This window comes from Triturus cristatus, chromosome 6 (assembly GCF_964204655.1).
Source record: "Triturus cristatus chromosome 6, aTriCri1.1, whole genome shotgun sequence".
NCBI classification, from domain to species: Eukaryota; Metazoa; Chordata; class Amphibia; order Caudata; family Salamandridae; genus Triturus; species Triturus cristatus.
The window spans coordinates 343,939,288-343,954,385 of record NC_140589.1 but is presented as its reverse complement, the minus strand read 5'-3'; the positions used below and the strand labels follow the sequence as shown (position 1 = coordinate 343,954,385).

The 15,098-nt window shown below is 46.6% G+C and overlaps 1 protein-coding gene across 1 annotated transcript in view; it reads left to right on the top strand.

Moving 5' to 3' along the window:
- The window catches only part of CPSF3 (cleavage and polyadenylation specific factor 3), a 307,899-nt gene that overhangs the window by 281,293 nt on the left and 11,508 nt on the right, over positions 1-15,098 (top strand). Inside the window, exons 16-17 of the mRNA XM_085610727.1 lie at positions 10,823-10,892; positions 13,256-13,352. Of these exons, the coding sequence (XP_085466853.1) occupies positions 10,823-10,892; positions 13,256-13,352 (167 nt within the window). The remainder of the gene's footprint in view (positions 1-10,822; positions 10,893-13,255; positions 13,353-15,098) is intronic.

Here is a 15,098-nt window from a genome sequence, read left to right as displayed (position 1 = left end):
TAAGGAGACGGGGCCAGTGCCAGATCAGGCGTCAGCGGCGGGGTACAAATTCCGCCACGGTAGGTGTTCCAGGGGCCCCACACTTTCACCCATTTCCCAGGCTTACCTCTCGCAACATACACTACCTTTTCCCGAAACATACACCAATCCATGTTGTCCTTCCACGCCGAGACCGTTGGCAACCTCTGGGAGCCCCACAATTGCGCAATGTCACGCTTGGCCACCATATATCCCAGAGTCACCCACCACGTCTGCGGCACTGAGTAGTCAGTCGGCTCCCACACATTTAGCAGACATCTCCTTGCCTCGGGAAGCAGCGTCACATGCGTGACCGCCTGCAACACCGTATGCACACCACGCCAGAATCGCGCCACCTCCGGGCATTCCCACAAAATATGGAGGAAGGTCCCTAAAGAACCACACCCACGCTTACACAACCCATCCACGGCATATCCCATACGCATCACACCCGGCCCCGTAACATAGACCCTATGGAGTATCTTGAGCTGGACGAAGCGAAGGCGAGCCGTTATGGCCACCTCTTTCGGGGAGGCCACCGCAGACACCCAGTCCTCGTCATCCAGCTCCAATCCATCGGCCACCCACGCCTCACGAAGGCTAGTCAGCAGTCCCGAGCGATCGTTGATGAGCTTTTTGTAAATCAATGAAATCATGCCGTCCGGTACATGCCCATCTAGCACTCTATCTTCCAGAGGGGAGTACTCCGGGATGGAGGCAACATCCGGGAATACGGAGCACAGCGCGTGACGGACCTGGATATATCGAAAGTACTCCCTGTCCTGCAACTGGAATTCAGTCTGCAGCACATCGAACGTTTTGAATCCCCCCCTCGTCCAGAGATCGCCCACCTTGCTGATGCCTATCATGTCCCACTTCTCAAAGCCCTTCGAGGTCCACAGAGAGCCCAGCCGCTCAGATGCATACAGCGGCGTCGCCCGGGTCAACCGATCCTTCCACCCCATCGCCGAGTTTGCCGCGTGCCACACCGTACCGCGACCCGCGTAGGGCCCGTCAGACGTGCGTCGAGCGATCTAGAATAAAGCGCCCGATTATAGTCGCCACCCGGCAGTAATAGTTTATCCATTTCAAAGGCCGGGTTAAGAGCGGGCCCATAAAGGCCGTGGTTTATAGCAGCCAGCTGGGAGGCCCAGTAATACCGTTTGATGTCGGGGAGGGCGACCCCCCCGTCGTACCACGGGAGCGTCAGCTTCGTAAGGGCGATACGCGGCCTACCCTCCCAGAACAGGCGTCGCTGCAGACTCTCCACCTCGCGAAAGTAGCGCGCCGGGACAACGTCCATCGTGTTCTGTAAAGGGTATAGGAAACGTGGCAGCGACATCATCTTAAACAATGCCGCACGGCCGAGCGATGAGAGCGGCAAGCGCCTCCAACGCGCCACGTCCTCCTTCAGGCGCTGGAGGGGGGGGAGCAAGTTCTGTTTATATCGGGCCTCAGCGTCCAGGGTAATGAAGATACCCAGGTACTTAAATCCCTGCGGAGCGATCTGGATAGGACAACCCCGCGGAAGGATAGGAGCCTCCCCGGAAAGGACATACACACAGGATTTAGCCCAGTTGATGACTAAGCCGGAGTTGCGGCCAAATGAATGCAAAACATCCACTAGTACAATCAGCGATTTACGCGGGGAAGCAAGGTATAAAAGAATATCGTCAGCGTAAAGGGATACGCGATCCTCATACTCGGGGGGTCCATCGGAGACCACGGATAGAAGGGTGCCACCGCAGCCACTCCGCCAGGGGCTCCAAGGCAAGCGCGAAGAGGAGCGGCGATAGCGGGCAGCCCTGCCGCGTGCCCCTGCCCAGCTCAAACGGAGCCGACACTCTACCGTTCACCGCCACCTGCGCCAGCGGTCCGGAGTATAACAGTTTCACCCAACCAATGAATCCCGGGCCAAAACCAAACTTAGCCAGCGTCGCCCAAATATATGGCCACTCAAGCGTGTCGAACGCCATAGTGGCGTCCAGGGACGCCAAAATGGCTGGCTCTCGTATGAACGGGACCCGCGCGAGCACCCCATGCAAACGCCGCAGGTTGAGCGCGGTGTTGCGATGAGGGATAAAGCCGGACTGGTCCTGGTGAATCAGATCGCACACCACGCCAACCAGCCGATTAGCCAGCACCTTGGCGAAAATTTTGGGTTCCGCATTCAACAGCGAAATGGGCCTGTAAGACGTGACCCGATCCCGCGGCCTCCCCTCCTTATGAATAACCACGATAGTGGCCAGACGCTGGTCCAGCGGGAGGGAACCCGCCGAGCGGGCCGCGAGGAACATAGCACGGAGATGCGGCGCCAGCGTATCCGGTCGTAGTTTGTACAATTCGATGGGAAGGCCATTAGGACCCATGGCCTTGCCGGAGGCGACCGAACGTATGGCGAGAGCAATCTCCTCAGATGTTGGGGTCGCGTCCAACAACACTTTATCCTCCTCCGATAGGGAAGGCAGCGCAATGTCTTTAAGCAGGGCATGGGAATCCTCTTCCGAGCGGGAAGATACCGGGGAATACACCCCACGGAAATATTCTGCAAAGCAATCAACAATTTCTCCTGGTTCAGTGACACACACACCATCCAATTTCTCAATCGACGGGACAACTCGACTCGCTCTCTCCTTTTTATCCAGCCACGCAATCAGTTTACCAGCCTTATCACCCACATCATAGTCTCCCCTGTTGCTCTCTACTGAGGCCCCTGGCTGCCTCCGTGACGAGGGCCTTGTAGTCCGCCTGCTTGAGTCGGAGAGCATGCAATTTGTCGTCCGTCACCCCACACTCCAAATCACCCTCCATCTCAGTTATCTCAGTTTCAATACGGGTCACCTCCTCCCGCTCGCGCCTCCGGGAATGGGAAATAAGGGATAGGGCCTCCCCCCGGAGTACCGTCTTAAACGCCTCCCACAGAGAAACCGCAGACGACACAGACCCCACATTGTCTTCAAAATATCGCTTAAGAGATTTATCCAAATCTGCGCGAATTGTGGGGTCACGCAGGTACCAGGGATTAATCGGGACCACCCTCCACTCCCCCCTCGGGACAATGTCGAAGTGCAACAGGAGCGGGGAGTGGTCTGAAATACCCCGCGCCAAATGTCGTACCTCCCCAACCCTCCCCGCCTGTGCCGCTGGCATCAGGACATAATCAAGCCTCGAAAGACTGCCATGAGCCCCGGAATGAAAGGTGTACTGTATCTGCGTAGGGTGTTTCAACCGCCAACAATCCACCAGCCCCAAGGTATCCAAGAGGCCGGACAACCACGCTTGGGCACGGGGGAGATCCCTAGGAGGGTGACGATCCTCAGTCCCGGAAACCACAGCGTTAAAATCCCCCCCAACCACTAGAATCCCCTCCGGAAGGCCAAGGAGGAGGCGCCCCAGATCCGCAAAAGTAGTCGTTTGCAACCCTGGCGGGACATAAACAGAAACGAAAGCAATCACTCTACCCTCCAATCTACCCACCAGAACCGTGTATCGTCCCCTGTCATCATGGAGCACCTCATCAACTTCCAACGGGAGCGAGGTCTTAGCCATAATGCCCACACCCCTCGAACCAGATGTGAAGCCCGAGTGGGCCATAAGGCGATAGCCCCGTCTGTTCATGGCACGAAAGGAGTTTCCAATGAGGTGTGTTTCCTGCAGAAAGACTATATCGGGTGAAATTCGTTTTAGGAACTGCAGGACCACCCCCCGTTTTATCCTGTCCCCCAGTCCATTAACATTCCAGGACAAAAGACTCAGTCCCCTACCCCCCATCATAGCCGAAATCGATCAATCGCCCCCCAGAGAGCACTTTAGAAATAGCACAACAATACTTCTGCCTTGTGGTACAAATAAACAATACCCAACCCCAACCCAACAGCCCCAACAAAACTCCCCCCTCCCTGCACCCCTGCATGAGCCCAGACAGCCCCCCCAACTTGCAGTGTGCCTGTCGCCCCTATGTAATTTAAACTACTAAGACCCCCCTAGAGGAGGAAGGAGAACCCCCTCGAGACCCCGCACCACCTCCAATGGAGGGGAGACAAGACACAACAGACAAAAGACCCTAAGCTTGGCCGAAAGTGGCATCATCCGGAGTGAGCCCCCGTGTCAGTACCTCAGACCCGGTCCGGTGGGCACTCTCCTCCCGTCGCCCCCCCCCCCCATCCCGACCATGACCCCCAGACAAAGTGTCCAGCCAGTCCCCGGCCGTTTCAGGACGGTCAAAAAAGTGAGTGCGACCATCCGCCTCCACCCGCAGCCTGGCCGGGAAGAGCATGGCGTATTTTAAGTTCATGCCTCGAAGCCGCCGCTTGACGCCCAGGAAACTCAGTCTCTGCTTCTGGACCGCCTGCGTGAAATCAGGATAAAAGTTCACCTCCATGTTCTCCAGCTTAATCGGCTCTTGCAGTCTGGAAGCTTGCAAAATCGCATCCCTGTCCCGAAAGTTGAAAATACGGGCAATAAGAGGCCGCGGAGGGGCTCCGACCTTCGGCCTGCCTCCGGGAACTCTATGGGCCCTCTCCACAGCAAAGAATTTACTCAGTCCTCGAGGCTGGAGATGGGTAGAGATCAGGTCCTCCACAAAGAGATCCGCCGCTGACTCCTCCCGTCCCTTGGGTACTCCGATGATACGGATATTATTCCTCCGGGCCCGACTCTCGGAGTCCTCCAGGCGCCGATCCATGAGCGCACTTGCCTGACGGAGCCGGTGCACCTCCGTTTGAAGGGCCGCTACCTCAGTCGTGAGGCCCGACGCGGTGTGGGCCAAGGAGTCGACCCGGTCATTCGTCTTAGAGAGATCAGCTCTCACAAGGTTGACATCAATGAGGACCGTGTCGAGTTTGTGTGCCAAAGTGTCGAATTGCTGGCCCACTGAGGTCTTCATCTCAGCAATGGCGCCCATGACGTCTTGCAAAGTCAGATCCGTAGGCAAATCCGGGGCATCCGGGGGGCACTCGGAGGACTTGTGCGATCCGCCGGGAGATCCCTTCGGGAGGGTGTAGCGGTCCATGATGTTGGCCTGATGTGCGGTGCCACGCCGGGTCGACTTGGCCTTCCACCGATCCCCATCCTGCTTCGTGGCCATCGTCGTGTGTCTCGCACCCGCACCAGCCACGCAGTGGAGAGCAGGCAATCAAGGCCGAGAGCCTCGGGGGCCACCCCAGGACGACAGAGCGGGCCACCGCAGGCAGGCAGGCAGGGTCTCCCAGCGAGGCCACCCCAACACAAAGAAGCGCCGTGATCCCACTTGCGATAATGGCAAGGGGACTCAAAAGCGAAAGTGAAAGTGTGGGGTACGCGACTCGCCAGGCCCAGCCCGCCGTTGTTGTTCACTTCGCCACTGGGTCGCCCCCAAACTCGAATCCGGGGGTCAGGAGAGAAGTAGGCCGCAAACTTCAGTCGGTGCTCACTCCGGCACCCGGGGTCCGATTCGAAAACGGAAAACGGGTACCACCTCGGCTCAGGCTCACCGACACAGTCCCCTCAACCGATTCAGGATGAAGACAGGATAAACGTAGGAGGTTGCGGAGGTCCTCGGGAGCCTCGCACCTACGCGGCCATCTTGGTTGCGCGCTCGAGGATTGCCTTTTAAAGCTGTGTTTTACACATAGGATGTTTTACGCACCTCAACACTGTGCCCACTACTCTCCAATAATAAAGCTGCGGTCCAAGTCTCAACTTCTATTTGCCCTTCCTGTGTGAAATACTCTTGCATGGGTGACCGTTCTCCTCGATTTCTGGGTCCACAACTTCAAATTCTCTTCCTCTGCATCTTAAAAACATTTCCTCGCATTTTTCAAGAGACCGTTTCGATACCTGCCCCTTTGCTTGCCTCTTTTTAATTTTCTATGTATAATTTTTCTTTCTTTGTTCCAGAGTGCCAGGATGCCTATGTTGTTGAACAAATTATTTATAAATAATCAAATAAGTCCATCTGTCAGTCTGTATTTTGAATGCACTGCCATAAATTTCACTGTATTCAGCCATCCTAAGTTATGTATTTGGGTGATGGATAAGGTCCCCTTAATTTTGTTATGACCATGTACGCTGACACCAACTGTGCATTACTTTTTGTTAAACGTATTAGCCCCCGCTAACCTATGTTTAAAATGGTTCCCTTAATTATAAGTGAACCTAGGTTTTTTTAAATAAATTCAGTGACTTCCATGTTGCCTCCAAAGATACTTGTTTCCGACTTATTCTTTTGATATGTTTGATTTGTTTTCTGTACTCTATGTAAATATCTCTATAGCTGCAGCAGTTTATTCTTCGTGCGGTTTGTCTCTAACCTCAACAAGTCTTTGTTGTATGTGCTGGTTCTATACATTAAAGACGTGTTTATCTATGACTGTCCAAACAACTGACTGCAGAGCTGCCCTTGAAGGGTCCTTGTAGTGTGAACGATATATCTGACATCAATAAATTGTTCCTATTAGTTTGTTAAATGTGTACATCAGTGGACTTTCCACTAGGGTATGCATGTTGAACTAAAAGCTTGCTTGGAAATCTATTATTTATATAGCATAGCCTTTAGAAATCTGTGAAAATAGGCAAATCTATGTAGACTGCAGGCATAATTCTGTGATGCTTAGATTTATAAAGTTTATTTGAATGAGTCCCCAAGTCATCTGTTTTACTCACTCATGACTCCCTGATTTAAAAAAATTAGGTGTAATTTTTTAAAAAATCTTTTAGTTTTATTTTGTGCTTTGAGCAAAGAAACAATATTAGTAAATAAGAATGAAGGGTAATAGCAATCCCTCAAAAGGGATGAACCGCACTTCTAGTAAATAGAGTCTGTCAGTATAAACATGGATAGTAAAGCGCTTAAATAGTTACTGAAAAAGGGGTGCTGCACAAACTGAAGCACCCATTACCCCACAGTGCTGGTAACAGATCATAAATCTGTCAATCAAAGTAACAATTGTTCAGCAATAGCACTCCCTGTCACATTTACATTTGGCGAACTTCGCCCACAGTACAGAGTCACGAGTGCTTGTAGTTTCAGTAAAAATGTCCGCCAGTATTGTATATTGAACTTCTTTTTATTCTTAAGTAGGGAGTTTCCCAGCAGCAAATAATTAAGATCAGGCCAACACGTGTTTTGTCTTGTACCACAATATGTACGCAGACTTTATCAAGGCTGGAAAAAAACAAGAAGTGTATATAAAAACAGTGAGACCGCACAAGCAAGTAATCAACAATGTATACTAGTATAAATTGTTATGTTAAACTCAACATGAAGTCATAAGATTAGAAGAGGGAAAATAATGAAACCAGAACCAACAAACAAGAAGGACCAAATAACACTGTGTGGAAAATGAAAATTTAAAGAAAGTCACCCGAAATCTGAAGCAAAAATAATAAATTGAGCTGTATCATGTGCATAAGGTAAGTCTATAATCATCTGCAGCCCTAAAGAGTATAGGTAAAGAATGCCCCGAATGGTCAAAGGTGGAACATTAGTAAGATCGAAAAGCACCATTAAAGAGGTGTAGAGTAGTGAAAGATACGGGGCAATTAAACACACCCACCAGTATCATGGATCAAAGTAAATCAAAAATGATCCAAAGGATGTCAGGTGTCCAAAGTAAACACGAGACTGGAAAAGAATAAATCATAAATGCAGGCCAATAAGGTAAGCCTGATTAAGTGTCATAGTCAGAGGAAGTAATACTGAATATGTTTCAATGACTGATAGTATATAATGCAACTGAAGTAACATATAGATAGTGCCAAAAAGAATTTTTTTGTTTTAATTTAGTCAAGCAGCACAAAGGGAGAGGTAAAATAATGACAAAAACGAATATGTCCCTAAGGTAACCCATACGCTGAGAAATATAACGGGCATACTAAAAAAGTATAAATGTGTAGCATCAATAAACGCAAAAATTGGTGGGAGAAAAAATGTGTTAAAAGCACTCTCCCAGGCTATCCTAGTCAGGTTGAAATTCCTAGCATCGTATAGGTGAATTTAAGGTGATAACTAAAAAAATGACGATATTTCAAGTGAAAGACAAAAGAGGAACCTCCATGGTGTAAAGAAATACCAAAGTAAGCGGCAAAGATGGCAACAGGATGTAACACACGAAAAATGTGAGACACTCACCCAAAGCGATCAAGATTCGGGTATGTCTCAAGTGATGTGAACAGTAAATTCACGTTGTAAATTACGTGTCAAAGAACGAACATAAGGCAGCCCCGCCTTGATAAACCGGCTCCCTATGAGAGTAAATAAAGAGGAACTCTGTTTTAGCTGGGCAAAAAGTTATGTCAAAAAAATATACTACCAAAAAGGAATATCTGATAGGTGTCAAAGGAAGCGGTTGCGTACCTGCTAACGGTGTTGTCACCACTCGAACAGTGTGTGAGATAGAGTCCCGATGTAGTAAACAATCGGCACGAGCCTCCCTCTATTTGAGAGAGAGCGTAGGGACGTAACATGGAACACGTGATCCGGATGTGAAGGAAAATAGCTAGATGTATAAGATTAGTAGCGATATATGGCCGCCATCTTCTATGGAGGTCGCAGAATCCAAAATAGAGGCGACGGATCAAAAAAATAAACTGAAAAACTAAGTATGTCCCTAATAAAAAAATATAATAACAGAACTGCACGTTAAATGAGGTAAGAACAGAACGTGCAAATAGCTTGTGGCTTGTGGAACCCAGAAAGTGACTGGTGTGTCCACTATCTGACCACATAGTCATGTGATCTGCCGAACGAGTATAACGTTGAGATACGGAAGTAAGCCTAATGAATAGGATCTCCAACTAATAGTGTATGTAAGTGCAAATCACTAATAATAAAAATGACTATGTGAAAAATAAACCTAGAATGAAAAACGGTCCTCTTATCGAATGTGAGATTCGGGCCTGTTAAAAGAAGAAAGAGAGCAAAAAAAGAAAGGAAAGACAAGGATAGTAACTGGACAAAAAGTACAGTACAAATACAGGGTAGGTACCTACCCTGTATTTGTATTAAACTTTTTGTCCAGTTACATCTGTAATTCCATATAAACAGTATAACCTTGCCGGGTTGCTTGCCCTACCGCCCCATGTATCAGTCCAAGTTTCTGAATACACCCTGAGCGCCCCATATCTTGTCAAATTGTTTGCAGGCAACACAAGGCCAGCATGGCTAGTTTTGGGTCTGTCACCAAGTAGGTACAGCGGGTGAACTAAATCCCATTATGGCGGCAACCTGGGGCAGTCTCGTAGGGTGTTCAGCAAGATCCCTTGTTTACCGCGTCCCCACAAAACTCCATTGTCGGTCTTCCCCATTTGAAATAACCTGGTTCTGGTTGTAATATGTGTGGTGCTGTCTTTAATTTCACTAATCGAATTCCTGTTCTTATGGCCACCTTCCTAGGGTGAGGGCATGCCTGCCCCCCCCCCCAACCTTTATCCCTGTTGTCTGTCATTAATGATGATTCTTGGAGGGGAGAGAAAGCCCACTCATTCACCACAAGTAGCTGTGACAAACAGTAGTATAGCTTAAGCTCAGGCAAAATAATTCCACCCTCATAAGGGCTCCTAGTCTGGATTTGCAATGCCAAGCATGGAACCCCCTCCCATCCCCTTCCCTCCCATCCCTTAGTAACGTCCAAAGTACTGCATCCGTCGCCCTAAAGAAATCAACTGCTACTTCATATAGCATGTTCTGAAGCATGTTAAGATATTTGGGAAACGCAATCATTATAGATAACATGGCCCTGCCCATCAAAGACATTGGGAGTTTCCTCAATTGTCCCACATTTCACTTGTATTCTACCATGACCCTTCCCAGGTTCTATTGGTGAAATTCCCAGTGGTCCAAAGTTACATAGATTCCAAGATACTTTAATTCTTCTGAGTACCACTTAAGTGGATTGATTCAGACTGCCAGTGGTTTTCAATAGTTTAATGGAAACGATACTGATGTGTGCCAGTTGATGTATATTTCTGAGTATTTCTCAAATGTGTCTATGATCTTAAGCACTCTGGGGATGGAATGCACTGGGCCCGCCTGGAACAGCAACATGTCATTGACATAGAGGGAGATGACATCTTCCCATTCTTGACCACACCTCACCCCACACAGCCAACGTGTGAGGATCTCCAGCCAGGGCAAGTGGTGGGGGGGTTGGAGTGGTCAGCCCTTCCTCATCCCCCTTCCCTTGCTCAAATTCCTTCGACGTTGCCCGATTAATCCTATCTCTGGCCACTTGGTTAATGTATAATATGCGGATCCAGGAGTGGAACTCCGGCTCAGATCCTATCTTCTCAAAGACCGCCATCATGTAGCTCCAGTCAACTGAGTTAAAGGCCTTTCAAGCGTTCAATGTTAGGACTGCTAGAACACAGTGGAATGAAGCGCGATTGTTTGGGTGCAATACGTTTGTCAACCACTTGCAGCAGGCGGTTGGCCAATACTTTGGATATAACCTTTACCTCTGTGTTTAACAAAAAGATCTGCCTGTATGAGGCACACTAGTTGGCTGGTATACCTTCCTTATAAAGATCCTATGGTAAGTCTAATCATTTTCAAGTGTTGATATGTTTCAAAACTTTGAGAGAAAGCCTTACTCAAGTCCTAGGATGTGGTCACTGTTACTGAAAGAACAGCATTCATTTTCCTAAATGGTCATAATAATTGGGTACTTTCGGTACAGCATAATGTGACTTTGGAAAACTTATTAAAACTAAAAAAACGAAATGGAATTCTTAAGGTACTGTGTTCTTTGAGATGTAAATATTAGGAAATTATGCTAATGCTGAAACTCTCGACAAATACACAGTATCAATTACCTTTTTATTTCAGCTGCAGTGTACCAGATTCCTAAGACTGTTAACATGGAGGAGTATACTAAGAAGCTAGAAATAATGCTCCAGTGAGTTTGTAACTTAAATTTGAAACCACTTCAAATGTTGGTAATGGTGTCTGTGTATTAGTGTTTGTCGGGTGGGTTTCATTTGTGAGGGGTGTTGGATTTTTTACCTAGGCCGAAGCTTTATTTAGCAGAACAGATTATTTTTCTGTATTCCATTTTAGAGAATCATTGGCAAGGCCACAAGAGGTTTTCTACTCTAATAGTGAAACACAGTGAATCCATAAACATTTCTATAGCACATAAGCAGGGAGACAGCGGAGAGGCTTTTGAAACATCTACACCATTTTAGTAGACCGTGGAAAAATATTCAGAATTTGAGTGGGGTCTAGTTCAAGGTGTCTAGATATGTTGGTCTTGCATTAGAAAAACATTTAAAATTGTGCATAGTTTTTCAGTTATGCATCTAAAGACCTAGGATAACTTAATCTGGAAATTATTATATTCAAGTGCAGTGAGGCAAGAAAAAATGGTAGAGCAACATAATTGAGAATCGTTGCGTCTTTCATGGACTAGCTTCTTGAAGTTCTTTTTTATTTTTTATTTTTTTTAATGCATTCAATGTATTTTTAAGTTGAAATGTGATGTTACATGACGAAAGATTATTTTTCCAGAATTCCTTGAATATCTTTGTATGCTATGTACATCCCCACTGATGACAAGGGAACTATGAGAAGTAGCAGTAATATTTAGCTTACATATTGTACTCTTTATTCCTGCCGTCACCCATCCACCCAACAGAATTGATTGTAATATGCCCTTTATGGTAGGACATAGAGGGTGGAGCCAGGCCAAGGGAGGGGGTCCAATGGAGTAGAGTAAAGACTTTGTAGGAAGGAATGGGCAAAGTGAAGTCGGTCGGCTAGGTGTAAAGGAGTTTATCATGTGTAATTTAAACTATACAGCACTTCCCATAAAAACAAATAAATACTCTGCTAGGCTTCAGTCTCTGACTGTTCATCCTGTAAAGTTTATATAGAGCGTTGAGAGTTTTTTTTGAGAGTAGTGAGCTGTGTAAATATATTCACTTGTTATCTTCATGTTTTTAAAGTTTTTGTTCAGTGGTTGCTCTTAATATTAGGAACCCATTGTCGTGTAGTTCCTATAAACCTATATAGGATCTGCGTGTTTAGACAATATAGACTGTGGGATTGGTGCCCAGACTGATTCCAGACATCTGCACCAGGTATGTTCGCCTGTGTACCAGCTAGCTCACAGTGCCACAGTAAACTCCTCTTACCAAGGGGAGAATAGTTCTTGGCAACTATCGAACATGACAACTCTGTCCCATCAGGGATCGTGGCAACAGTCACTCGTGCTCACTTTGTCTCGGAGATATCCACAGAAAAAACGGTGGGGATGTTTTCAATAAGCATTTATTGAACCAGCGTCATTCTAATGTAAAATAGGTATACTGAGACAACCATAAGACAGAAACAGATATAAATGATTACAAGCACCAACAGAGTAAAAGGATGGTAGATTCCTACCATAGTGCTAAAACAATGAATAGAGGCAGGTATATAAATACATGACAGTAATAATGCGTACTCCTACAATTGAAGCCTAACTAGATGTACCTAGCATGTATGTAGGTGTAGAGCCAAGAATCCCCATAAGATAAAGCCAACTCCATTACCTGAAGTGAGACTGTGGGACCCGTCTTGGTCTGGAGATGGACACCTGTGTAGGATGTCAGACCACTGCCAGCTGGAGTGTCTGCATGCACGAACCTCAGCGTCTTGTATCAGTGTCAGCATGGAAGTTCTTTTTCTTCTCTCCTGCTTCAGCAAAGAGATGGTGTTTATATACTAAAGTGGTACCCTTGGGGGATCCACCTTGCTGTGTCATGTCGGACTAGGATGACAGAAGGAATGACCCTTATACATAGTTATTGTGCAGGAGATGGTAGTCCTGCTGAGATTCCAAGAATCCTCATGCATAATGAATGAAGCTAGTTTTTCGGAGAAAAGCCCATGTTATTTAAGCAGTACCGTAACTAGGTAAAAGGTCAGTACCAAGAGCAGTCATGTAGTGTAAGGGCAGGGGAAATATAGGTGAAAGGTGTGGTTACTACCTAAGCCTATATATGGGTACCTGTATGTAACGTAACACCATATTTTGTAATTGGCGTGTTACACCTAACAAGCTGTATCATTGGTATTAAATCATTTTGCACAAAAAGCTAATGTAAGCATTAATACATTGTAAATGGGGGGTGGCTGTATGTGCTTTCTGTATTGTTTTGGCTTACATTTCATTCATTATGTTTACAATCCAGAACATTTTTTTATACATACAATAAAACAAGTGATCAATGCGTTTAGCAACTGCAACTAATGTTTTTTTTATTTTTTTTATTGTAGAGATATCTTTGGAGATGATTGTGTGAGTTCTAAAGATGACTCTGTTTTGATGGTAACAGTGGATGGAAAAACTGCAAATTTATCATTGGAAACCCGGGTATGTAAGAAAAAGGGGCCAAATTACTACTTGTGGGATTTATCACATCATTCTTGGAAAATAAATTAAGATTTTGTAAGGGAATGCATTGTTTTGCCATTTATGACTTATGAAAGAAAAAAAAACACATTCATTTGGAATATGCCGGGAATAGATGAGCTTACCTGGTCATTCATTCTGCACCCTTCATGTTAGATTTGCCGATGCTTTCTTAAACAATGCATTAGTTTTAACATTTGAAATGTATGTGCATCACAACTCAACATCTAGTTTGAGCACGCTTTGAGTTGTGGTAAATAGTGTCCAAAAGTCTTGACTCCTGATCAGGCATCAGTTCCAAGTTTGTGCAGAAAAGGCCCCAACATTCGCCATAAACCAATGTCCTGGAGACCACTGTATCTCAAAACAAGCATTGGCATAGCCAATAGGTCTCGCCTTTGGGACCTTATAAGTATTTAGTTATGCAGCACAATATCCTTGGTGCAACATCAACTGTTGCATGGCTAAACACTTAAAATGTCCCAAAGGCGAGACTTATTGGCTATGCCAATGCTTGTTTTAGTAGCAGTGGGATCACTGCAGGTTTGAAGCAAGATATCAGATTTGAGTTGATGGATTAAATAGAAGAGTTGAACAAAGAGGGATCTGGGAGATGAGCAAAAGAGGTCTAAAATGTGACCTGCAAGTATCAGTCATGGCAAGGAGCTCTGCGGGTGCTGTGGAGTAGTGCAGAGTGTAGCAAAATGCGGTGGGATTTTTGGGGACACAGGAGGTGGTGGTAGAACAGTATATAGTGTAGCAACGGTTTCTGTAATAGTTTATTAAGACCGGAAGCAAAGTCGTTTGCTGCTGATGAAAAATGTATGATGACACCTGTGCATGGCGTGTTCCACAGGAGACCCAGAAAAACTCCTCTCTGGTCCCAGAATAAATGACTGCACTTTGGATCCACGGCAAAGGACACCACCCAATGCCCCTCGTATAAACATTTCCACCCTGCGATCTAGTAAGCCACATTGCAGAAATGAATGGGCAACCAGCTTAATGGAGCGTATGCCCCTTGTCCTACATGCCACGAAACATTCCTCAATTCTCGTCACCTAATTTGAGATTTTCACCAGCCTTAAAGACATTGAAGGATTTAAAAGTGTCTCCAGCTCCGCTCTTGTTTTTGTGGCTCAGTCTTTCCACTGTATTTTGTACCAGGCCTATTTAAATTAAGCTGCTTAACTCCAGCTGCTTACCTAAACAGCCCAGGTGGGACCCCACCCCTATACAAAGACCACCCGATGGCATACCCTTGTCCCTGGTAGTTGCAGCAATTCTAAAGGTCGCAAAACCCATCCACTGTGTGTCCTCCCTAACCAAGGTTTCCTGGAATATACAGATGTCATATTGGTCTACAAAAGCCCCCCCCCCCCCCCATCAGGATTGTCCAGTTTGTTTCGAAGACCCGCAGCATTCCATGATAAAACCCTCAGCTTAGATGGAACAGTGCGTTTAGCTGGTGTGGATATCCTAAGGTTGAAATTTAAGTGGCATAATTTCCCTCCTTTAGGTGCTTGATCTAAACGCCAAAGTTCTAATAGGGACCTCACTACTGTCCACTATAGGCACTAGAGGGCTGGAATCTAGTAAGATTACTGGAGCTTTGATCTGGGCCACAATATGTATCGGTCTCATGGGTGGGCTTATAGGAGCATCATTGAGCGACAGCCCCACATCAGTTAGTGCTACGTGGCTTGC